General features: G+C 44.6%; 1 protein-coding gene across 2 annotated transcripts; it reads left to right on the top strand.

The window, feature by feature from the left end:
• Positions 1–79: 79 nt before the first annotated feature.
• Positions 80–26083, top strand: LOC111980825 (endoplasmic reticulum transmembrane helix translocase). Of its 2 annotated transcripts, none has more exons than XM_024011833.3 (25): positions 80–781; positions 1022–1111; positions 1413–1676; positions 1991–2146; positions 3927–3996; positions 10278–10384; positions 11962–12091; positions 12372–12427; positions 12564–12690; positions 14649–14786; positions 14951–15071; positions 15382–15539; positions 15724–15899; positions 17701–17811; positions 19353–19478; positions 19638–19746; positions 20233–20426; positions 21098–21194; positions 21436–21626; positions 21709–21823; positions 21970–22166; positions 22871–23013; positions 23229–23340; positions 23587–23730; positions 24847–26083. In XM_024011833.3, exons 1-25 carry the CDS (start codon positions 452–454, stop codon positions 24955–24957), a joined length of 3573 nt encoding a protein of 1190 aa, XP_023867601.1. In that variant the 5' UTR covers positions 80–451; the 3' UTR covers positions 24958–26083. The 2 variants fall into 2 exon arrangements, with proteins under 2 accessions (XP_023867601.1, XP_024003526.1); XM_024147758.2 differs by having other exon boundaries at positions 452–781; positions 21436–21629.
• The last annotated feature ends 297 nt before the right edge of the window (positions 26084–26380 follow it).

The following is a 26380-nucleotide window of genomic DNA, read 5'->3' as shown; positions in this document are numbered from 1 at the left end:
CGAAACACGTTGCATACTGCCATTGTTCTATACCATTGGTCCTGGGTTGTTGTCAATCACAGATTTGACATTTCCTGCTCGAGTCCAAAACCGTCGATTTCTTAAAGGAGAAACAACCGATTGTCCTGTGATATTTTAACCTTTATTTTGTTAACCCCTGCTTTTAAAATGCTCCTTCTAATATGCACTTGATTGAGGATATTTGATGTCAAACAAATGTGTTCAAATCGGCAGGAAGTAACCACACGACAGCAAAAAGGACACGTTTCCTTACGTGGTTGCGTACACGGAAGCAGCTGTGTGAGAACGAGCCGATTCAGAAAACCGGACTAAAACAACTGGATTGTGTGAAACTGCCTTACCACCGACACTAATAGCTAGGGGGGAGGTGGAGGGTAGAGGGGGCCCGGAGAGAGAGGGACAAAAACGAACGCGACTAAGAAACAGGAATATGGTTGCGGAGGACGGGAATCAGGGGCCGGGGAACCAGCAAAAGCCCCCCTCAATGAACAGCCAGCATGACAGCGCCGATACTGACGACGAGAACGTTAGCTCAGTGTCGCTGTATCGGCGCAGGCCCCGGCTATTCCACGGCACGGTTCTACCTTTTTTAGCCGTACTGTACCCTGGCTGGTTGTACGTGTGGCTCGGAGTGTACGGTACTTCCGAGTACCCAGAAGCAGGCCTACTAGCTCTCGCCGCCATCGGGATCGCGCACGTCCTCACAGCGCTCTCCGGTTATTGGTCCGTGCACGCGCACTGTTGGCTCACCTGCTCCAAGGTAAAGTGGATGGATCATCTGCAGTTGTTTTGGAATTAGGTGTTGGAGATTGAACTAACACTGCCCAACGTAACTGGTGATCACTCTAGTTAGCATTATTTTATGCTCTACACAAGGACATTTTGAAATTATGTGTAATAGAGTTGTGCCCTTGTCCAGAAAGTTTTGACATGATTATAAGGCTGTGTCTGTCAGAGTATGTGAATTGCTCACATGCTGTGAATCGATGTGTATAAACAGGAGCCAGACCCACACAAGGCCACCCTGGCTAAGGTTATACCCACCCCCAACAATGGTTCTGCTGAGCTGGTACAACTGCAGAGAGACAGGGTGAGTTTGCCTTGTTCCTCTGGCCTACACCCTGTTTACTTAACCCATGGTTGTGTTCAATGGGGATGAAACGTTTGTAACTGTTGCAAAACGTTTTGCTACGGTGTGCTGTGCTGAACATGACCCAGGTCCACTGGTTGAAACTTGTGGGCAATGCATGGCGTCAGAATGGTCCTCTTAACATCTCTATGCTAGTCAGTTATACTGCTTTTTGGATGGCACATTTTTGTGTGTGTGTGTGTTTTAACTCATGTACACGCTTGCTCTCTTTCTCTATCTCTCTCTCCTGCTCTCTCCTCAGGATGAGAACGGTGAGGGAATCCTTTCCTTTGAGTTCCAGAAGATCTGCTACATCTTCGACAGCAAGGAGAGGAAGTGTTTCCTCCCCGTGTCGTTCCCTATCAGACAGCCAATGGGCTTCTTCCAGGCCTGGCGAGGCTACCAGGAGGAGACAGACCTGCATTCCGCCGAGAAGCGCTATGGGACCAACCGCGCTGAGATGGTGGTGCCGGACTTCCTGGAACTCTTCAGGGAGAGAGCCACCGCTCCCTTCTTCGTCTTCCAGGTGTGTGTGTGCGCGTGCTTGCATATTTGCATGTTGTTTTGTCTAGTAATATGACACGTAGTAAAATCACTCTCAATTCTCTTTCACTTTCTATATTGATCTCTTTAAGGGCATATGGGATAGTATTGACTCAATAATAATACCCTTTCAGTACTATCGTGCAACCTGAACCGTACTGCACGAGCTCAGATATTTTCTTTTCACATGGTCCTTTCCAGTACAGTTCTAGCAACTATGGTGGATGCCGATTCGTCAACCAGGCCAGCGCAGTACCGCTCAACAAGTGTACAGATGGATGCTCTCTCTCTCCTCAGGTGTTCTGTGTTGGTCTGTGGTGTCTGGATGAGTACTGGTACTACAGCGTGTTCACTCTCTTCATGCTGGTAGCCTTCGAAGCCTCTCTGGTACAACAGCAAATGAGGAACATGTCTGAGATACGACGCATGGGGAACAAACCTTACATGATCCAGGTGAACGACTGTATCTTTATCGTAAATTATCATGTTGTTTGATATTTGATGATATGATACATGCACAGATGCCTGTTATTCTTGCTCAAGTGCAGATCAACAAGTTCTCACCAGAGCCTTGTTATTCTTGAGTTGTAAAACGAAGGCCCTGACTTCCATTATATACTAGCATCAGACTCATTTACCCAGGGGTTCCTAAGCTTTTTTGGGCTGAGACCCCATTTTGGTAAACTTTTTTTGCGTGATGTAATGATGTAATCAACAGCCAATGTTTACTTTTTTATTTGGGTCTATGGCAAATCAGTCTGGCAGTACTTCAATCTGAGAGGAGTATGGTTTGAAGTGATTGAAATGCATCAGAGAATCATCAGCCAATAATTGTGTATGATCTTCTGTGTAGAAAAGAACACCATCATTGCTTTCAATTATGATAAACTTTTCCCCCAGAATATCCCCCCCAGTCTGATTTTGGTGGCTGGTTCTGTCCACTCGGTTCTAACGAGTCATGCTTTTGTGCGTGGTAGAGGGAAATAGAAGACACATACTTGTTCCTGAGAGTCTTAGCTTGCAGGAATAGGGTCATAATAGGGTCATATCGTTCACAAGTTAGAGCCACAATTGGGGGAAAGGGGGATACCTAGTCAGTTGTACAACTGAATGCATTCAACTGAAATGTGTCTTCTGTATTTAACCCAACCCCTCTGAATCAGAGAGGTGTGGGGGGCTGCCTAAATCGACATCCACGTCATTGGCGGTCGGGGAACAGTGGGTTAACTGCCTTGATCAGGGGTAGAACGACAGATTTTTACCTTGTCAGCTCTGGGATTCGATCCAGCAACCTTTCAGTTTCAGCCTTTCGGTTATTGGCCCAACGCTCCTACCCGCCAGGCTACCTGGCACCCATGTAGGAGTTTTGCGACCCCTAGTTTGGGAAATGCTGCATTAACCAAATTATCGATTTGATCTGGATTTATATAGATCTGTCCGTGTCGTGTTCAGTAGGGCACACCGTGTAAAATGTTTTGAAACGGAAACGAACGTATTTGTGTGTTCTTATTTACATTTACATTTACATTTAAGTCATTTAGCAGACGCTCTTATCCAGAGCGACTTACAAATTGGTGCATTCACCTTATGATATCCAGTGGAACAACCACTTTACAATAGTGCATCTAACTCTTTTAAGGGGGGGGGGGTTAGAAGGATTACTTTATCCTATCCTAGGTATTCCTTAAAGAGGTGGGGTTTCAGGTGTCTCCGGAAGGTGGTGATTGACTCCGCTGACCTGGCGTCGTGAGGGAGTTTGTTCCACCATTGGGGTGCCAGAGCAGCGAACAGTTTTGACTGGGCTGAGCGGGAACTGTACTTCCTCAGAGGTAGGGAGGCGAGCAGGCCAGAGGTGGATGAACGCAGTGCCCTTGTTTGGGTGTAGGGCCTGATCAGAGCCTGAAGGTACGGAGGTGCCGTTCCCCTCACAGCTCCGTAGGCAAGCACCATGGTCTTGTAGCGGATGCGAGCTTCAACTGGAAGCCAGTGGAGAGAGCGGAGGAGCGGGGTGACGTGAGAGAACTTGGGAAAGTTGAACACCAGACGGGCTGCGGCGTTCTGGATGAGTTGTAGGGGTTTAATGGCACAGGCAGGGAGCCCAGCCAACAGCGAGTTGCAGTTATTATTGAACAAGTGTAGCTAGTACCTCCCTGTTTTACTCTGTGTCAAAACATTTTCTCCCTACTGAACAGGCCCCTGATATTTACACGTTTGTGCCCATGTTTCCCAATAGGTTTATCGCAACAGGAAGTGGAGGCCTGTGTCCAGTGATGAACTAGTCCCCGGGGACATCGTCTCAATAGGTAAGGTTCCATTGCTTGGAAGGCAGCCATGATTCGTCCTTTATTTAAAGGGGGAGATCAAGCTGATCCTAATTGTTATAGGCCTATTTCTATTTTGCCCTGTATATCAAAAGTGTTGGAAAAACTCGTCGATAATCAACTGACTGGCTTTCTTGATTTCTATAGTATTCTCTCGGGTATGCAATCTGGTTTCTGCTCAGGTTATAGATGTGTCACTTAAAGGTCCTCAATGATGTCACCATTGCCCTTGATTCTAAGCAATGTTGTGCTGCACAATGTCTGGAGGCAGACATTGTGCAATTTCCAGTCTTCATTTATGTAGTGGACTGTCAAACTTAGGTTTGGCTCTGGCGTTCTGTCTGATCATAGATCGGCTGTGGTGGAAAAATAAGAAACTCTAGCCAGCTTCTCTGCGACTCTTTCGCGGGTAGCAGTGTATAGTCGCGGCAGGGCTTCTTCCGTGAAATACTTGCGTCTTGGCAGAAGATATTTGTGGCCAACTGTACCTAGTAGCTTTTTAAAGCCTGGCTTTTCTACTGTAAAGATTGGAACCATATCTTTCGCTATTTAATACGTCACTGCATCCGTGATCTCCTTCCACCTCAAACTTTTCTGGTCATACGGGATTACGTTTGAAAAGGATGCGGCTATGGTAGTTTGTCTTTTAGCAGACGTTTTGGGAATTGGGCGACTGGAATCGGTATTGCGTAGTCTCACGCATTCCTTCCATTCCACCGAGGTGATTCAGTTGCAGGTGATGGAAGGGGTTGGTTGTGCTGCTGCTTTTCGTAGCAATTGTCTTTCGACACATTTTGCACAGGACATTCGTTTTGCTCAACATCAGACCTCTTGAACCCGAACCACTTCTATATTACTGAAAAAACATTGCTGCCCTTTTTGGGGACGATTTCATCCTCATGAGAGGCTAAGCTCACTTCCTCACTTTCCATTTTGGTGGAACGCTTACCGCCGCTACACTTCTTCGGCGTGGTTGCAATTTGTGAAAGGCTGTCTTGGGTTGTGATTGATGGATATCCTCTGTGCACGTGTTGTCACGCAATTTGCCATTGGGCTGACAGAGAAGAGACAGTGAGATGCTGCATTTGTAAAACATAACAACATTATAACAGAACCTTGATTCTTGGATACAGGCATTTTCCATATCCACTAAAACATAAACTCGAATATATCGAGAGAAAAAAAAGCTATATTGCCCAGCCCTACTCTGAGTGGTCTTTGGCCTGGTTTGCTAACTACCTCGCTCAAAGAGTGCAGTGTACAATGTCAGAACATCTGCTGTCTCAGCCACTGCCTGTCACCAAGGATGTACCCCAAGGCTCGATTCTAGGCCCCACGCTCTTCTCAATTTACATCAACAAAATAGCTCAGGCAGTAGGAAGCTCTCTTATGTGCTTCTACACCTGCATTGCTTGCTGTTTGGGGTTTTAGGCTGGGTTTCTGTACAGCACTTCGAGATATTAGCTGATGTACGAAGGGCTATATAAAATAAACTTGATTGGATTTATCCATTTATATGCAGATGATACAGTCTTCTATTCAGCTGGCCCCTCCCCGGATTTTGTGTTAAACGCTCCACATCAAGCTTTCTCTGCCCTTAACCTTGTTCTGAACACCTCCAAAACAATGGTCATATGGTTTGGTAAGAAGAATGCCCCTCTCTCTACAGGTGTGATTACTACGTCTGAGGGTTTAGAGCTTGAGGTAGTCACCTAATACAAGTACTTGGGAGTATGGCTAGACGGTACACTGTCCTTCTCTCAGCTCATATCAAAGCTGCAGGCTAAAGTTAAATCTAGACTTGGTTTCCTCAATCGTAATCGCTCCTCTTTCACCCCAGCTGCCAAACTAACCTTGATTCAGATGACCATCCTACCCATGCTAGATTACGGAGACGTAATTTATAGATCGGCAGGTAAGGTTGCTCTCGAGCGGCTAGATGTTCTTTACCATTCAGCCACCAGATTTGCTACCAATGCTCCTTATAGGACACATCACTGCGCTCTATACTCCTCTGTAAACTGGGCATCTCTGTATACCCGTCGCAAGACCCACTGGTTGAGGCTTATTTATAAAATCCTCTTAGGCCTCACTCCCTCCTATCTGAGATATCTACTGCAGCCCTCATCCTCCACATACAACACCCATTCTGCCAGTCACATTCTGTTAAAGGTCCCCAAAGCACACACATCCCTGGGTCGCTCGTCTTTTCAGTTCGCTGCAGCTAGCATTTGGAATGAGCTGCAACAAACACTCAAACTGGACAGTTTCATCTCTTCATTCAAAGACTCAATCATGGACACTCTTAATTACAGTTGCGGCTGCTTTGGGTGATGTATTGTTGTCTCTACCTTCTCGCCCTTTGTGCTGTTGTCTGTGCCCAATAATGTTTGTACCATGTTTTGTGCTGCTGCCATGTTGTGCTGCTACCATGTTGTTGTCGTCATGTTGTGTTACTAACATGTTGTGTTGTCATGTGCTGCTGCCATGCTATGTTGTTGTCTTAGGTCTCTCTATGTAGTGTTGTCTCTCTTGTCATGATGTGTGTTTTGTCCTGTATTTAATTTATTTTTATTTTTACTCCCAGTCCCCATCCCCGCAGGAGGCCTTTTGGTAGGCCGTCATTGTAAATAAGAATTTGTTCTTAACTGACTTGCCTAGTTAAAGGTTAAATATATGTACAGTATATGTATATGTATATACTGTATATATGTGTGTGTATATGTTTTTTTTTTTAAGTCTGTTAACCCTTCCCCTTCCAGAGTATTTTCTCAAACTAGAACCTGACTCTTTCTCAAATCATCTTTCCTTAATTTCACACATCTTATGTCCTCGCCTCCTTTAAAAAATGCATTGGAGAAAAAGGGGAGGGACCTTGGACTTTGTCCTCGAATACTGTTGAAAAGGAGGTGAGGAGATGAGATGCGAGGAATCGTGGAGAGACTAATTGAGATCGAGCCCCAGCCAGTTTGACACAGTGTGAGTATGACTTTGTCTTCCCCCCCAGGACGCTCACACCATGACAATTTAGTTCCGTATGTCCTCTGGTATAGCCTTCATTTCTCAGAACAAGAACAGACTGACGAGTTTCAGAATAAAGGTCTTTGTTTCTGGACATTTTGAGCCTTTAAACGAACCCACAAATGCTGATGCTCCAGATACTCAACTAGTCTAAAGAAGGCCAGTTCTATTGCTTCTTTAATCAGAACAACAGTTTTCAGTGTGCTAACATAATTGCAGAACGGTTTTCTAATCGTCAATTAGCCTTTTAAAATTAAACTTGGATTAGCTAACACAACGTGCCATTGGACCACAGGAGTGACAGTTGCTGATAATGGTCTCTGTACGCCTATGTAGATATTCCATAAAAGATCAGCCGTTTCCAGCTACAATAGTCATTTACAACATTAACAATGTCTACACTGTATTTCTGATCAATTTGGTGTTATTTTAATGGACAAAAAATGTGATTTTCTTTAAAAAACAAGGACATTTCTAAGTGAACCCAAACTTTTGAACAGTAGTGTATATTCTTTTATTATTTTTATACATATATATTTTTTTTTACCCCTTTTTGTCCCCAATTTTGTGATGTCCGATTGGTAGTTACAGTCTTGTCCCATCGCTGCAACTGCCCTACGGACTCGGGAGAGGCGAAGATCGAGAGCCATGCGTCCTCCAAAAACACGACCCTGCCAAGCGGCACTGCTTCTTGACACACTGCTCGCTTAACCCGGAAGCCAGCCGCACCAATGTGTCGGAGGAAACACCATCCAGCTGGCGACCGAAGTCAGCTTGCAGGTGCCCGGCCCACCACAAGGAGTCTCTATTGCGCAATGGGACAAGGAAATCCCGGCCGGCCAAACTCCCCCCTAACTCGGACCTGGGCCAATTGTGTGCCAGCTCATGGGTCTCCCGGTCATGGCCGGCTGTGACAAAGCCTGTGATCGAACCCGGGTCTGTAGTGACGTCTCAAGCACTGCGATGCATTGCCTTAGCCAACTGCGCCACTCGGGAGGCCCCAACAATGCAGAGTTAAAGATAAGATACAAAATGGTAAAATATAAATTGTGACGAGGAAGAAATACACAGCGAATAACGAGTAAAAATAACAGGGCTATATATAGGGAGTAGAAAATAAAATGTGTATATATACAGGGAGTATCAGTATCCAGTCGATGTGCAGGGGTACTAGGTAATTGAGGTAGCCATGTACTGTACATATACAGTGCATTTGGAAAGTATTCAGACCTGAACTCAATTTCGAGTCTCATAGCAAAGGGTCTGAATACTTATGTAAATAAGCTATTTCTGTAGTAAACCTAGTAAAACTCACGGATGATTAGTAAAGCTTAAACCAAGTTCATTCAACTGCATAAGACAAAGACATGGTTCCACCAGTGGTAGTATTAATACCCCAATTCGGGTGACGTCGTCCTTTTCTCGAAATATGACATCGTTATTGCTAGGCAGGAAAGTAAGTGATGCGGGCCATAAACTGTTCCTTCTCCCTTAATGTGACCTGATCTGACCGCTGCCCCCTTCCACTAAACCACATCTCTCCATCCTTATAAGTGCCTGCCACGTGATTGCCCTTCCTTTACTCAATACATTCCAAGCTTACAGATAACCATTCACTTCTGGTGTGGAAACTAGACTATGGTGCTCAATATTTCAATAGGATACCTGATAATTAACAATATTTCAAGTTTATAGTCAGAACTCGTCAGTGGTATTGATGAGGATATTTATTTATTTAGTACATTTAGAAGAAGTCTAACGTAACAAAATGTGGAAAAGGGTAAGGGGTCTGAATACCTTCCGAATGCATTGTAAGTAGGGATAAAGTGACTAGGCAACAAGATAGATAATAGAAAAAGCAGCCAACAAGTGCTCAGCATATGTGGGAACTCCAAGACTGTTGGAAAAGCATTCCAGGTGAAGCTGGTTGAGAGAATACCAAGAGTGTGCAAAGCTGTCATCAATGCAAAGGGTGGCTATTTGAAGAATCTCAAAAACAAATCAAATATATTTTATATAACACTTTTTTGGTTACTACATGATTCCATATGTGTTATTTCATAGTTTTGACGTCTTCACTATTATTCTACAATGTAGAAAATAGTCAAAATAAAGAAAAACCCTTGAATGAGTAAGTGTTCTAAAACTTTTGACCGGTAGTGTATGTGGTGAGTTTGAAAATGTGTGTTTGGGCATATGTTGTGTTGGTGTAAGTATGTGTGAGTGTGTGGGTAGAGTCCAGTGTATGTGCATAGTCAGTGCAAAAAAGGGTCAATTTAGGTAGTCCGGCTAGCCATTTTGATTAGCTATTTAACAGTCTTTTTTAGAAGTCTTATGGTTTGAGAGTAAATAGAAGCTTTTCAGGACCCTGTTGGTTATAGACTGTTCTCTCTACTACCGCACAGTCTATGGCTTGATTCTATGACAGTTTTGGGCCTTCCTCTGGCACAGCCTGGTAAAGAGGTCTTGGATGGCAGGGAGCCCGGCCCCAGTGATGTAATGGGGCATACGCACTACCTCTAGCGCCTTGCGGTCTGATGCCAAGCAGTTGCCATACCAAGCAGTGATGCAGCCAGTCAAGATGCTCTCAATGGTTTAGCTGTATAACTCTTTGAGGATCTGATGGCCCATGCCAAATCTTTTCAGCGCCTGAGGGGGAGGAGACGTTGTTGTGCCCTCTTCACGACTGTGTTGGTGTGTTTGGACCATGATAGATCCTTAGTGATGTGGACACCGAGGAACTCTCGACCCGCTCTACTACAGCCCTGTCGATGTGAACGGGTGTGTGCTTGGTCCTCCGTTTCCTGTAGTCCACGTTCAGCTCCTTTGTCTTACTGACTTTGAGGGAGAGGTTGTTGTCCTGGCACCACACTGCCAGGTCTCTGACCTCCTCTCTATAGGCTGTCTCATCGTCGTCTGTGATCAGGCATACCACCGTCGTGTCGTCTGGAAAACTTAATGTGTGAACAGTCAGTACATGAGGGGTAAAAGCATGCACCCCTGAGGGGCCCCTATGTTGAGGGTCAGCATGGCGGATGTGTTGTCGCCTACCCTCACCACCTGGCGGGGGCCCGTCAGGAAGTCCAGGATCCAGTTGCAGAGGGAGGTGTTCAGTCCCAGGGACCTTAGCTTAGTGCTGAGCTTTGAGGATACTATGGTGCTGAATGCTGAGCTGTAGTCAATGAACAGTATTCTCACGTTGGTTTGACACAGTATATATCTGTCTTTCTCTTCCCCCCCAGGCCGCTCTCCCCAGGAGAACTTGGTTCCATGTGACGTGCTGCTGCTGAGAGGGCGCTGCATCGTGGACGAGGCCATGCTGACGGGAGAGTCAGTTCCTCAGATGAAGGTCAGACAGACGGGAAGCCTGTCCTATACTAGACTAGATAACAATCATGTAAAACAATGTAGTCTATCTGGACAATATACAGTGCCTTCGGAAAGTATTCAGACTTTTTCCACATTTTGTTGCGTTACACAGCCTTATTCTAAAATTGATGTACATTTTTTGTACGTTTTTCCTCATCAATCTACACACAATACGCCATAATGACAATGCAAAAACAGGCTTTTAGAAATTTTTGCAAATTTATAAAAAATACTAAAACTGAAATATCACATTTACATAAGTATTCAGACCCTTTACTCAGTACTTTGAAGCACCTTTGGCAGCGATTTCAGCATCAAGTCTTCTTGGGTATGATGCTACAAGCTTGGCACACCTGTATTTGGGGAGTTTCTCCCATTCTTCTTTACTGATCCTCTCAAGCTCTGTCATATTGAATAGGCAGCGTTGCTGCACAGCTATTTTCAGGTCTCTCCAGAGATGTTCGATTGGGTTCAAGTCCGGGCTCTTGCTGGGCCACTCAACGACATTCAGAGACATGTGCCGAAGCCACTCCTGAATTGTCTTGGCATTGTGCTTAGGGTCGTTGTCCTGTTGGAAGGTGAACCTTCGCCCCAGTCTGAGGGCTTGAGCGCTCCAGAGCGCTCTTCGTCAAGGATCTCTCTGTACTTTGCTCTGTTCATCTTTGCCTCGATCCTGACTAGTCTCCCAGTCCCTGCTGCTGAAAAACATCCCCACAGCATGATGCTGCCACCACCATGCTTCACCGTAGGGATGGTGCATGGTTTCTTCCAGACGTGACATTTGGCATTCAGGCCGAAGAGTGCAATCTTGGTTTTATCAGACCAGAGAATCTTATTTCTCATGGTCTGAGAGTCTTAAGGTGCCTTTTAGCATACTCCAAGTGTGCTGTCGTGTGCCTTTCACTGATGAGTGCCTTCTGTCGGGCCACTCTACCATAAAGGCCTGATTGATGGAGTGCTGCAGAGATGGTTGTCCTTCTGGAAGGTTCTCCCATCTACACAGAGGAACTTTAGAGCTCTGTCAGTGACCATCCGATTCTTGGTCACCTCCCTGACTAAGGCCCTTCTCCCCCGATTGCTCAGTTTGGCTGGCCTGCCAGCTCTTGGAAGAGTCCTGGTGGTTCCAAACTTCTTCTATTTAAGAATGATGGAGGCCACTGTGTTCTTGGTGACCTTCAATGCTGCAGAAATGTTTTGGTACCCTTCCCCAGATCTGAGCTCTACGAACAATTGCTTCGACCTCATGGCTTGGTTTTTGCTCTGACATGCACCGTTAGTTGTGGGACCTTATATAGACAGGTGTGTGCCTTTCCAAATCATGTCCAATCAATTGAATTTGGTGGACTCCAATCAAGTAGAAACTTCTCAAGGATGATCACTGTAGATTGTCAAAACAATGGGAATGTTACTATAGATCATTCATAAAGAGTTCATAAGCATAGAATATCAAAGATGCTCCACAAATGATTTAGCAAAATCATATGCTTATAAATCATAGGCTCCATTAATCCTTAAAAGTAGTTTTTAATTTGAAGTTCTACCATGTTGTGTGTTTAGGAGCCGGTGGAGGATCTGGATACAAAGAGGGTATTGGACCTTCAGGGTGATGCCCGCCTCCACATTATTTCGGGTGGGACTAAGGTGGTGCAGCACAGCCCCCCGCTCCGTGCCACTGTAGGACTCAAACGTCAGTTCCTACCTACTGTGCAGTATATTATTCACTTATAAGGCAGTAATGTCCTGCATTATTTGCACTTTGAGATTAACAATTATAAATATAAAGCACTTTAAATCTATATTTTGTTATCACTTATCAATATAAAAACAAATCTATATTTTAGATCAATTATGTTTCAACTGTCATCTCCCTCAGCCTCAGAATAGATTGAATCTGCCCTTGTATCTATCTTGTCTCACTAAGAGCAAATCATAATAGTTTGTTTTTCTTATTTTTAATTTTTCTGTAGCTGTGGACAATGGCTGTGTGGCTTATGTGTTGAGAACCGGATTCTATACCTCTCAGGTGAGGGGCTGCTGCCCTTGACTACCGAACTTGTCCAATAAGAACCGCTTGTTTTCATTTTCTGTTGCAAAATGTTTTTGCTCTGGTGTTCAGTAATGAATACAACCCTAGTGTTGTTAACCACGCCTGTCTACAGGGTAAACTGCTGAGGACCATCTTGTTTGGAGTGAAGAGGGTGACAGCCAACAACTTGGAAACATTCATCTTCATCCTCTTCCTCCTGGTGTTCGCCATCGCTGCTGCTGGCTATGTGTGGGTGGAAGGTGAGGCATGCAGTGAACAACGCAATCAATCAATCAAATGTGTTTTATAAAGCCCCTTTTACGTCAGCAGTTGTCAAAAAGTTCTTCACAGATACCCATTCTAAAACCCTATGGAACAAGCAATGCAGAGGCAGAAGCACAGGTGGTCCTACTTAGAGCATTTCTCCATTATACAGTTTGTTTATATCTTGGCGGTAGTTTATTAGCCAAGAGACAATTTAAGGAGATATTATTCTACTCACTAAACATTTTTACTGAACATTGACAGTCTTGCCGAAGGGCCCTATTCATTCTAAAAAAACATGACTTATTATAAACTCCTTTATAAAATGTTATGAAACAAGTTTTTGAAATAGGCCCTGAGGTCAGGAGAGAGCAGCAGGTTTTTCCTGACTACATGCAGTATAACTGTATTTTTTATTATTATTAATAATAACAATATATGCCATTTAGCAGATGCTTTTATCCAAAGCAACTTACAGGCATGTGTGCAAACATACTGCATAGCTTTCTCTTCACAGATCTTCATTGTAAAGGGTTTAAACAACTGTTTCCCATGCTTGTTCAATGAACCATAAACAATTAATGAACATGCACCTGTGGAACAGTCGTTAAAACACTAACAGTTTACAGACGGTAGGCAATTAAGGTCACAGTTATGAAAACTTAGGACACTAAAGAGGCATTTCTACTGACTCTGAAAAACACCAAAAGAAAGATACCCAGGGTCCCTGCTCATCTGCGTGAACGTGCCTTAGTCATGCTGCAAGGAGGCATGAGGACTGCAGATGTGGCCAGGGCAATAAATTGCAATGTCCGTACTGTGAGACGCCTAAGACAGCGCTACAGGGAGACAGGACGGACAGCTGATGGGTCCTCCGCAGTGGCAGGTGTGTAACAACACCTGCACAGGATCGGTACATCCGAACATCACACCTGCGGGACAGGTCAGGATGTCAACAACAACTGCCCGAGTTACACCAGGAACGCACAATCCTCTCATCAGTGCTCAGACTGTCCACAATAGGCTGAGAGAGGCTGGACTGCGGGCTTGTAGGCCTGTTGTAAGGCAGGTCCTCACCAGAACATCACGGGCAACAACGTCGCCTATGGGCACAAACCCACCGTCGCTGGACCAGACAGGACTGGCAAAAAGTGCTCTTCACTGATGAGTCGCTGTTTTGTCTCACCAGGGGTGATGGTCGCATTCGCATTTATCGTCGAAGGAATGAGTGTTACATCGGAGAACTGTACTCTGGAGCGGGATCGATTTGAGATGGAGGGTCCGTCATGGGTCTGGGACGTTGTGTCTTAGTATTATCGTACTGAGCTTGTTGTCATTGCAGGCAATCTCACGCTGTGCGTTACAGGGAAGACATCCTCCTCCCTCATGTGGTACCCTTCCTGCAGGCTCATCCTGACATGACCCTCCAGCATGACAATGCCATACTACTCATTCTGTGCGTGATTTCCTGCAAGACAGGAATGTCAGTGTTCTGCCATGGCCAGCGTAGAGCCGGGTCTCAATCCCATTGAGCACGTCTGGGACCTGTTGGATCGGAGGGTGAGGGCTAGGGCCATTCCCCCAGAATTGTCCTGGAGCTTGCAGGTGCCTTGGTGGAAGAGTGGGGTAACATCTCACAGCAAGAACTGGTAAATCTGGTGCAGTCCATGAGGAGGAGATGCACTGCAGTACTTAATGCAGCTGGTGGCCAACAGATACTGACTGTTGCTTTTGTTTTTGAACCCCCTTTTGTTTAGGGACACATTTTCAATTTCTGTTAGTCACATGTCTGTGGAACTTGTTCAGTTTATGTCTCAGTTGTTGAATCTTATGTTCATACAATATTTACACATGTTAAGTTTGCTGAAAATAAACGCAGTTGACATTAAGAGGACGTTTCTTTTTTTTGGCTGAGTATAGTTGTGTAACTGTCTCTGTGTGCTCTCCCCTGCAGGAACTAAGGACCCTAGCAGGAACCGGTATAAGTTGTTCCTGGAGTGTACTCTCATCCTGACCTCCGTGGTTCCACCTGAGCTCCCTATAGAATTGTCTCTGGCAGTCAACACATCCCTCATCGCTCTGGCCAAGCTCTGTGAGTCAACAGTGTGTGTGTGGCGGGCGGGGTGGTGTGTGGATGTATGTGTTGTGAAAGTGGTTCTGAAACTGGCATAGTAATGTTTGTTGTACTTAATGATGCCAGTCCACCTCGCTGTTCTGCTATTTGACTCACCCCTGTCTTTCTTCTCCCTTTCATAGATGTGTTCTGCACTGAGCCCTTCAGGATCCCGTTTGCAGGCAAGGTGGAGGTGTGCTGCTTTGACAAGACGGGCACCTTGACCAGCGACCATCTGGTTGTGCGGGGGGTCGCAGGCCTCAGGTACACTCTCTTTTTTAGATTTTTCAGTATGATACATTTCTTTGTTGCAAATTTTTCCAAAAACTGACTGGACCTGATGATATTAAGATCTTTTAAAGGCTTCATAATGGCATCATAATGCATTGTAACGGTCTGGGTTAAGTAAAGTGTCTACCAATGCCCTTATGCGCTGGTGTCATACTGTGAGTATTGTCATATTGAGGAGTGACATTTAAAGAGCAACTGACATTATTTAATCGTATTACAACCTTTGGAAGAATATGAAGAATCTTTTTACATTTGTTTGTAAACCTTTTCTAAACTCCTCCAGAGAAGGGAAAGAAGTGATGCCTGTGTCAGAGATCCCAGTGGAAACGCATCGGGTGGTTGCTACTTGTCACTCACTAGTTACCCTTGACGACGGACAGCTGGTAGGCGACCCCCTGGAGAAGGCCATGCTCACTGCTGCTGACTGGACCCTCACTAAAGGTAGTGTGTGTGTGTGTGTGTGTGTGTGTGTGTGTGTGTGTGTGTGTGTGCACGCGTGTGTGTACCTCAGGATTTTTGCTCTGTCTCCTCTTTGTACACCAGAAGTGAAAGTGTGTGTGTGTCTGTGTGTGTCTCCATATGTTTGCATCATATCTACCCTTCTGTCCCTCTCTCTGTGGTGTAGATGAAAAGGTGTTTGCTCGCGGTATAAAGACCCCAGGCCTGAAGATCCATCAGCGGTTCCACTTTGCCAGTGCTCTGAAGAGGATGTCTGTACTCGCCTCCTATGAGAAACTGGGCTCCACTGACCTCTGCTATGTCTCCACTGTCAAAGGAGCTCCAGAGACACTCAGGGACATGGTAAAAATCATTGTTTTAAATAGAATACTAACATTTAATGTATAATTGAATATACAGTTGAAGTCAGAAGTTTACATACACCTTACCCAAATTCATTTAAACTCAGTTTTTCACAATTCCTGACATTTAATGCTAGTAAGAATTCCCTGTCTTAGGTCAGATAGGATCACCACTTGTCAGAATAATAGTAGAGTAATAGTAGAGATAATGGTTTATTTCATCACATTCCCAGTGGGTCAGAAGTTCAAATACAATCAATTAGTATTTAGTAGCATTGCCTTTACATTGTTTAACTTGGGTCAAACGTTTTGGGTAGCCTTCCACAAGCAGTTGGGAGAATTTTGGCCCATTCCTCCTGACAGAGCTGGTGTAACTGAGTCAGGTTTGTAGGCATCCTTGCTTGCACACACTTTTTTAGTTCTGCCCACAAATGTTCTATAGGATTGAGGTCAGGGCTTTGTGATTGCCACTCCAATATCTTGACTTTGTTGTCCTTAAGCCATTTTGCCACAACTTTAGAAGTATGCTTGGAGTCATTGTCCATTTGGAAGACCCATTTGTGACCAAGCTTTAACTTCCTGACTGATGTCATGAGATGTTGCTTCAATATATCCACATAATTTTCTTGCTTCATGATGCCCTCTATTTTGTGAAATGCACCAGTCCCTCCTGCAGCAAAGCATCCCCACAACATGATGCTGCCACCCCTGTGCTTCACGGTTGGGATGGTATTCTTCGGCTTGAATGCCTCCCCATTTTTCCTCCAAACATAAAGATGATCATTATGGCCAAACAGTTCCATTTTTGTTTCATTAGACCAGAGGACATTTCTTTGTCCCCATGTGCAGTTGCAAACTGTAGTCTGGCTTTTTTATGGCGGTTTTGGAGCAGTGGCTTCTTCCTTGCTGAATGGCCTTTCAGGTTATGTCGATATAGAACTTGTTTTACTGTGGATATAGATACTTTTGTACCTGTTTCCTCCAGCATCTTCACAAGGTCCTTTGCTGTTGTTCTGCGATTGATTTGTACTTTTTGCACCAAAGTACGTTCATCTCTTGGAGACAGAACTGCTCCTTCCTGAGCGGTATGACGGCTGCGTGGTCCCATGGTGTTTATATTTGCGTACTATTGTTTGTACAGATGAACGTGGTACCTTCAGGCATTTGGAAATTGCTCCCAAGGATGAACCAGACTTGTGAAGGTCTACAATTTTTTTTCTGAGGTCTTGGCTGAAAATCTTTAGATTTTCCCATGATGTCAAGCAAAGAGGCACTAAGTTTGAAGGTAGGCCTTGAAATACATCCACAGGTACACCTCCAGTTGACTCAAATGATGTCAATTAGCCTATCAGAAACTTCTAAAGCCATGACATAATTTTCTGGAATTTTCCAAGCTGTTTAAAAGAACAGTCAACTTAGTGTATCTAAACTTCTGACCCACTGGAATTGTGATACAGTGAATTATAAGTGAAATAATCTGTCTGTAAACAATTGTTGGACAAAGTACTTGTGTCATGCACAGAGTAGATGTCCCAACCGACTTGCCAAAACTATAGTTTGTTAACAAGAAATTTGTGGAGTGGTTGAAAAATGAGTTTTATTGACTCCAACCTAAGTGTATGTACATTTCCTGACTTCAACTGTATCTTTATGGTCAATATAATACATGTCTACTGTACTACACTTCACATACAAGTACATCATCTCAGTGTTGAGTAGATACGTCATTGTTGCAGTTACAACCTGCTTATTACACTTTCTTTGTCATTATCATTGTTCTAACCATTTGTTTGTTTCTGTAGTTCTCAGAGTGCCCAGCCAGCTATGACCAGGTGCACAGGGAGATGTCCCGAGAAGGGGCCAGGGTTCTGGCCTTGGGATACAGAGAGATCGGACACCTCAGCCACCAACAGGTAACTCTACCTGTCCTGTCTAATTCACCTACCTGTCCTGTCCTATCTAACTCAGGGTTTCTCAAACTTTTTGCGGCCGGGGGGACCTTTTGTGATAGCAAATTCATCAGGGACCCCCTCATAATCAGAACACAACTCACGTGAGATAAAAAATAGCATACAATGAGTTTTACTATGACTTCGGTAGTGCATGGCTGGACGAACCAAATCTTGGGCGCTGGAAGACCTGCCTCTTAGCATCGGAGAGAAAACGTTCATTTTGAAGTAAATTTCCTGCAATTCTACACATTTTGTCATGTGGCAGAGACTTATTCCACGGATGTCAAAAATTGTTACATTTTGTTGTTGTTAGTAATATTTTTTTCATAAAATAAACGTTTATTAGGTACACCACCCTGTTCACGAAAATAGATCGCTATATAAAGCAGGCAGACGGGCTTCGAGGCGTTTAGTTACTGTTCGATTGAACGTTAGAATGGGCAAAACGAGTGACCTAAACGACTTTAAGCGTGGTCTGATCGGCGGTGCCAAGTGCGCTGGATCCATTATCTCAGACACGACCTCCCTCCTGGCCTTTTCATCCACGACAGTGTATATGGTTTACCGAGAATGGTGCGACAAACAAACATCCAGTTAGCGGCATTCCTGTGGTCGAAAAGAGCTCGTTGATGAGAGAGGTCGAAGGAGAAAGGCAATAATCGTGCCAGCTATCAGGCGGGCAACAAACAGGCAAATAACGGCGCAGTGCAACAGTGGTGTGTAAAACGGCATCTCAGAACGCACAACTCGTTAATCCTTGACACGGATGGGCTTTTGCAGCAGATGACCACCCAGATGACCACTTCTATCAGCTAAAAACAAGAGGAAGCAGGTCCAGTGGGCACGCAATCACCAACACTGGACAATTGAGGAGTGGAAAAACATTGCCTGGTCCGACGAATCCCGGTTCCTGTAGTGTCATACTGATGACAGAGTCAGGATTTGGTGTAAGCAGCATGAATCTATGGCCCCATTCTGCCTAGTGTCAACGGTACAGGCTGGTGGCGTGGTGTAATGGTGTGGGGAATGTTTTCCTGGCACACGTTAGGTCCCTTGATACTAATTGAGCAACATGTCAATTCCCCAAAGAATTTGGGGTGTTCTGGAGGCGAATGGGGGTCTGACTCGGTACTAGATGAGTGTACCTAATAAACTGCCCTGTCCTGTCTAACTCACCCGTCTTGCCCTGTCCTCTCTAACTCACCTATCTCACCTACTTGTCCTGTCTAACTCACCTATCGGTCCTGTCCTGCTCTGTGTGAGGGGATGAGTTTCCCGAAAGCCTCATAGTTAACGTAGCACGCTATTTCAATACTCTCAACAACCCAGCTGCTCAGCTGAGAGAGAGGGTGGGGTAGTTCTGGGTCTTCGAGATAAATAAAGTACCACGTTAGCTACAAGGCTTTCGTGAACCTCAGCCAAGCGGTTAGTTGAGGGTGTCTCTCTTTTACAGCAGGGGTTGGTTGTTTGTGTGACTGGGTGTATTGTGGCTGTCTGTACAGGTGCGGGAGGTGACTCGTGATGCTCTGGAGTGTGACCTGCAGTTTGCCGGCTTCATGGTCGTCTCGTGTCCCCTGAAGACCGACAGCAAGGCTGTCATTAAAGAGATCCAGGAGGCATCGCATCATGTGAGAAGGCTGTCTCAAAATACACACGCACGCTCACACACATTCACACAGATTACAATTATTACAATAATATCAGGCACATCCATGCACACAGTCACGCGCACACACACTACACACCACACATACACATAACACTCCTCTCCTCCGTCTCTCCCTCAGGTGGTGATGATAACAGGCGACAACCCTCTAACAGCGTGCCATGTGGCCAGAGAGCTCAACTTCATCCAGAAGGAACACACACTAATACTGCAGGCCAGACCCAACCAGGGTAGGGCACACTAAGAGCCAATTTATGCTTGATCTAAAAACCGTCCTGTCGGTTTTCACTCCAACCCTAATCTAGTGCACCTGATTCTAATAGCGGGTTGATAAGCTGAATCAGGTTAGTTACAACTGGGGTTGGACAGAAAACAGACAGGACGGTAGCTCTCCACGAACATGGTTGGAGGGCTCTGTACTAGACTAATCTACAGACTAATGCACTGATGATATAACCATATGATTGTTGTAATGAAGGGATCTATAGTGGACAGTGCATGTGTTGTAGACCTGGGTCAAATGCATATATATTATACTTGAGCTGCACTTGATCTACTTCGCCCCAGTACAATGGAATAATATGCAAACCAAATCAAGCGCACCTTAAGTACTTGAGACTATTTGACATAATATGTATGTTTTTAACCCAGGTGTAGTGTGTCGCTTTTTAAAGAATGCACTATAATACGGTAACTTGTGCCGTTGTTCCTTCCAGGTGAGTGGCAGTGGGAGTCTATAGACGGCAGTGTGTGTGTTCCGCTGCCCCCGCCATCCGTCCCCTCGTTGGTCGATCAGTATGATCTGTGTGTGACGGGGGAGGGGCTAACCAGACTGACCAGTGACACCCGGTTGCTCCACGCCCTCCTGCCGCAGGTCCGGGTGTTCGCACGGGTCAGCCCTAAACAGAAGGTCAGTCTTCTTGCCTCCATATAGAAATGGAACCCTTCTATTTTTCTAGTGCACTACTTTTGACCAGGGCCCATAGGGCTCTAGTCAAAAGTAGTGCACTATACAGTATAGGGATTAAATAGGGTTCAATTTTGGACACTCCCACTGAATTCTATTTTTGTGTCAAAAAAGCTTTGTTCGGTTTGATTACCTTTCAATTCCAATTGTTGTTATTTTACTCAATTTTTGTTGATGTAATGAATTTATTAGATAATAAAAAATAGACTACATATATTCTTGAGTGTACAAAACATTATGAACGCATGCTCTTTTCATGACAGACTGACATGGTGAATCCAGCTGAAAGCTATGATCCCTTATTGGGGAGTGTCGATGAAGGGGAGGAGACAGGTTAAATAAGGATTTTTCAGCCTTGAGACAATTGAGACATGGATTGTGTATGTGTGCCATTCAGAGGGTGAACGGGCATGACACAATATTTAAGTGCCTTTGAACGGGGTATGTTAGTAGGTGCCAGATGCACTGGTTTGTGGTTTTTCATGCTCAACAGTTTCCTGTGTGTTTCAAGAATGGGGGTTTTGTACACGGTGTACAACCAACACACTCAAGAACTGGCGGTACATTTTGAGGCTAGTTTTGTGCTAACTGTGTGTATTGTTATTGTGTTACAGGAGTTTGTAATCACTAGTCTTAAAGGATTGGGCTATACAACATTGATGTGTGGAGACGGGACCAATGACGTCGGAGCACTCAAACACTCTCATATCGGTGAGGTCATTCGACATGTCACTCAAAGCTGTGCACAATATTCAGCAACGTTAACGGACGACACACCTGTCTTAGACCATGATACCTTCAATTCAACCTTTGTCTCAGTAGGGAAATTTATGCTAACCTCTTATTATTATAAACAATGTCGCTATATGTGAGTCATTTTGTAACCATTCTCTCTCTCCACCCTCTCCCTCCCCCCACCCTCTCTCCTTCCGTCCCCCTTTCCCCCCATCAGGTGTGGCTCTGTTGGCCAACGCTCCAGAGCGTATGCCTGAGAGGAGGAAGAGGGGCAGAGAGAAGGAGACTCCAGCAGCCGACTCCAGACCCTCCCTACCTCCGGTCACCAGCTCAGGGGTCAAACTGACCTCCAGGGCAGCCAGGCAAAGGGTCATGGCCCAGAGAGAGGACCAGCTAGCCACACAGAAGGTGGTGTGTGTTGGGGTAGGGAAGGAGGGAGGGAGAGGTGATTGTGTGTGTTGTTAACCATTTGGTGTTTATTCTGTTGTAGGAGAGGATTAGTCAAGTCTTAAAGGAGCTGGAAGAAGATCAGATTCAAGTAGTGAAACTGGGAGATGCCTCCATTGCTGCCCCCTTCACCTCCAAATTGTCCTCCATACAGTGCAGTGAGGAACATACACACACATAATCAGTACTTAAAAATAAAAAAATGTGTTTTGTTTACACCCACACTGTATACAAACACTCACTCACTCACTCACTCACTCACACACTGTCTCCTTCTCCCTCTTTATCATCTCCTCCTGCCTAGTCTGCCACGTGATAAAGCAGGGCCGCTGTACGCTGGTGACCACACTACAGATGTTTAAGATCCTGGCGCTGAACGCGCTGGTGCTGGCCTACAGCCAGTCTGTCCTCTACCTGGAGGGGGTCAAGTTCAGTGACTTCCAGGCCACCCTACAGGGCTTGCTATTGGCCGGCTGCTTTCTCTTCATCTCCAGGTCAAAGGTGAAAGGTCACATGGAGGGAAAAACACTAGTGCTTTCTCTTGATAGTTTTTCCTCCTTCAGTTTCTTGTGTCCTCTCCTCCCTGCCTCCTTCCCTGCCTCGTCAAAACGTCAGAGGGAAGCGTTTATTTTCCTTGAATCCTTTCATCAGTTCCCGACAGACATTTTTTAGGAGGAAAGGACATAAGGAATCGAGGAAAGAGTATTGAGAAAGAACCTGTGACATCCATGTAATGCTTGTACTGTAGTTGTGATTGGTAGGAAACCATATTATGTAGCCCTAGTGCTAACAGGTGTAGTTTCAAGTTAAGCCTTTAACTCAACTTAGGGGGTTTTCACATTAAATTCGGTGCCCTGGTCCGTTTTCCTGGAGAGTGTGAGAATTCTACAAAATAAGTTTTGCTTTCACAATACCTGAAAATAACCATTTCAGGGTGCGATTAGCAAGACACACATTCTACATGACGTTAGCGAGCTAGCTTGTTTACAAAAAAGTTCCATGCGACTCCTGATACTCTGGTCCTGCATCTTGGACCCGCTACAAACGCAGGTCCAGGATTCGTTTTAGCCAGGATTAATTTGTGTTTCACACATGCTTTATAGTGCGGCTCAGGGCACCAAACGTTCCAGGAAATTGATCATACAGGGGAGATGTGAAAAAGCGCCCTTTTAAGTTTTCATCCTATTTTCTCTTGTTCTTTCCAGCCCCTGAAGACTCTGTCTAAAGAGCGGCCCTTACCTAACATCTTCAACCTGTACACTGTTCTGACAGTACTGCTGCAGTTTGCTGTTCACTTCTGTAGTCTGGTATACCTGTACAAAGGAGCGCAGACCAGAAGTCCTCCAAGGTACACATACATGCATACACACATGCAAGCGCGCAAACACACATTCTCTATCACACACACACACTATAGATACCTACAGACTTGTTGATACTGTATTTGCGCCCACACTGTACTAACCGTACATGTTCACCCTACAATTATTGACATTGTCTTGTTTCCAACCAGTCCAAGTATCCCCTCTCATAATCCTCTGTCCGTTGTCCTTTATCTTTTAGGGCGGAGCGGTTTGCGGACCTGTACAAAGAGTTTGAGCCCAGTCTCATCAACAGCACAGTGTACATAATGTCTATGGCCATGCAGATGGCTACCTTTGCCATTAACTACAAGGTACTGCTCTTCCTCCTCCATGTCTTAGGTTTAATGTAGCCTTCATGATCCCTTTTAAGGCCTTTCTTTGCAAATAAAATATTTGAGGATTCTATGTAGGGCTTATGAAGGCTTCATTAAGCCTACATAAGGGATACCTAATAAAAAATGTGGCCCATTTTCTATACAATGGATAGACTATGCAGTACTTATCCTAGCCATCATTGAATAACACATGTATTCCACTAATACTGTGTGTTTTTCTAGGGTCATCCTTTCATGGAGTCTCTGAGTGAGAACAGACCGCTGCTATGGAGTATCGCCCTTTCAGGTCTGGCAATCGTGGGCCTTCTTTCAGGATCCTCGCCTGAATTCAACGAGCAGTTTGCTCTTGTGGATATACCAACAGAGGTCAGCATATATTATACAGATGTCGGATCTTAATTTGATCACAAAAATGTCCTTCTCATTAAGAAATTCAAATGTGCATCGTGATTTATAGTAGTTATGTTAACTGAAAAGCAGCAGTTCTCTTTCTCCTTGCGGGAGCAGTCGCGTTTTTCAGACCAGTATTTGTTCATATTCTGTAGGCTAACCATTAGCCTATCCATTGTCACATAATGAAAGGTGTGAAAACCGATAGTAGGCTACTGTTTGTTTCACAGTCTATTTTTGCTTGCTAGGTCTGTGCATTTTCTATTAATCAATTTAGCATACCTTGTATTATTTATAATTATGTTTTATGTTGGATGTGCGCTCACAATCTAATTGTTATTTGTCCGATTTTTTTTTTCTTAAAGGTATTTTTTAAAGAGTGGGGCAATCCCACTCCTTTCGTAATTGTTTTGTTTTTATTGAGGAGGCAGTGGGATGGATTTGAGGCAGTGGGATGGACAGGCATATATCTCCCGGGGTCAGCGGCTGTAGACGCTGGACCACACAGGCACTGAGGCCACCAATAATTGATTCTGCCTATTGCTTGCCTTGAACATATAATAAAACAATTGCTAAAAAAAAGGATTTTCCCTAAGGAAAAATAAATATACCCCCTACAAATATGTAAATGTTTTATAATCCACATAAGAATTCACACGAGATGCGCTGTAGCCTGCATAGAGCCTGCATAGGCTATTTGAACTGGCACACAGTGGACCTGCAGGCTAAGGTACATTGTAGGTACGCTATTGCATTGTACATAAACACCGCTTCCAGCTGCCCCCTGGCTGTGATTCTAAATATTTCTTCAAACATTCAACTCCTGCTTGATTATTTTCCTCCTGCAATGAAACGGGTGAAGTTAAGATCCAACATTTGTACTTTCACACACATTTTGTGTGATTGCTTTGATGTATTGCTTTATAAGCATGTATGAACCTTTTTTATAATGAATTAACTAAGTTTATAGTAATATGTTTGGAAGTTCTCTGTTTAACTGCTTTTTAGTCCAGGACTAGGCTTAATCTGTCTGGGAAACAGGTGCTAAAGGATGCATAAATTATTATAATCTATGTGTTTTCTCCCCTGCAGTTCAAGCTAGTCATTGCCCGCGTCCTGGTGGTTGACTTTGTCGCTGCCCTGCTGGTCGACCGCATTCTGCAGTTCCTGCTGAGCAAAGGAACCCTGAGGCTGCCTTCCTGAATCGCAATGCCAACAGCTGCCTTGAGCAACCCACTGCCCTCAGCAACCAAACTGTAAAGGGAGAGGATTGAGGAGACTTGTGGAGGGAGGAAAAGATTGAAGGCTGATGTGACGCACAAGACAGCTGAGGAGATGGACTAGGCGTGTCAGGCAGATGCGCAGTACTGCTGCACCACACCCCTAAATGTTACCCCATCTCTCTACTGTCCTGCTTTGTCCCTCTGTTCCTCCTCTTCACTAATGTATTTAAAATTATATTTATTTTATGCTAGAGACAATCTTGGGCTCAAATGGTATTTGCTTTCTTTCGAATACTTTGAGCGTTTTGGTTGATCCTGCCAAGAGTTCCAGATAAGCAGGGTTTGCACTTTTGGGACTGTTCCGTTGCGCCAGGCAAGCTAAAACAAGTGCAGCTAAAGTTTTTGAAAGAAAATAAATACTATTGGATACCCAGGTCTAGTTAGACTCCCCCTCTTGCCTTCCCGTTCCCCCTCTCCATCCCTCCCTCTATCACTGAAGGCCAAGAAGACAGCAGTATTGTGTGGCGTTTGAGATTGTGTGCCGGCCCATGTGAAACGCGCACACACACACACAACAGGGCGTTCTCCAAGAGAATTGCGAAGTGTTTGATTTTTTTCCATTTTGTTTTTTCTTCTTCATTTTGTAAAAAGATAAAACTTACAGACTTATAAAATACCAAAAAATACAAGTGGTGCTTTTTTTGTCAAGTGCTACTTTGTCATGTTCCATTTACCTATGCAGTGCACTGCCTACTATACCTACATAGGGGTTGGACATATTTTTTAAGTGATGAGTGAGCTGCATACATTTTAACTGGAAGTCAAGTTGAGAGGCCACAAGAAAAGCCTTCAGATCCTTTTTGCTTTATGTTTGAGAGGACTTTAAGTCCCGTGTGGCTCGCTTGATAGAGCATGGCACTTGCAATGCCAGGTTTGTGGGTTCGATTCCCGTGAGGGACCAGTATGGAAAATGTATGCACTCACTACTTACTGTAAGTCGCTCTGGATAAGAGCGTCTGCTAAATGACTAAAATGTAAAAATGTCTGGTGTGCTCTTGCTTGCTACACTGGCAATCTATTGTGACAGATTAAAATCTATCAGTTGATTTTGGTGATGAGATTACTACACTGACAACAGAGGTGGGATGATGTCATGATGACTGTGGTACGGGCCACCCATAGACCAAAAATATAATCGTAAAGTGTTGGTTTCATGAGCTGAAATAAAAGATCCCTGAAATGTTGCACAAAAAGCTTATTTCTCTAAAATGTTGTGCACAAATTTGATAATCATCCCTGTTAGTGAGCATTTCTCCTTTGCCAAAATTATCCATCCACCTGACGGGTGTGGCATAGCAAGAACCTCATTAAACAGTATGATCATTACACAGGTGCACCTTGTG

The sequence above is a fragment of the Salvelinus sp. IW2-2015 genome, linkage group LG20, assembly GCF_002910315.2.
Source record: "Salvelinus sp. IW2-2015 linkage group LG20, ASM291031v2, whole genome shotgun sequence".
NCBI lineage: Eukaryota > Metazoa > Chordata > Actinopteri > Salmoniformes > Salmonidae > Salvelinus > Salvelinus sp. IW2-2015.
This window is presented reverse-complemented; position numbering and strand designations above follow the sequence as displayed.

Excerpts from the sequence above, each read along its gene's own strand:
- LOC111980825 (XM_024147758.2), top strand. The coding sequence starts at position 452 with ATGGTTGCGGAGGACGGGAATCAGGGGCCGGGGAACCAGCAAAAGCCC. Across the intron at positions 1,112-1,412 it reads TACAACTGCAGAGAGACAGG|GATGAGAACGGTGAGGGAAT; the intron begins GTGAGTTTGCCT and ends CTCTCTCCTCAG. Across the intron at positions 20,427-21,097 it reads GGGTCAGCCCTAAACAGAAG|GAGTTTGTAATCACTAGTCT; the intron begins GTCAGTCTTCTT and ends ATTGTGTTACAG.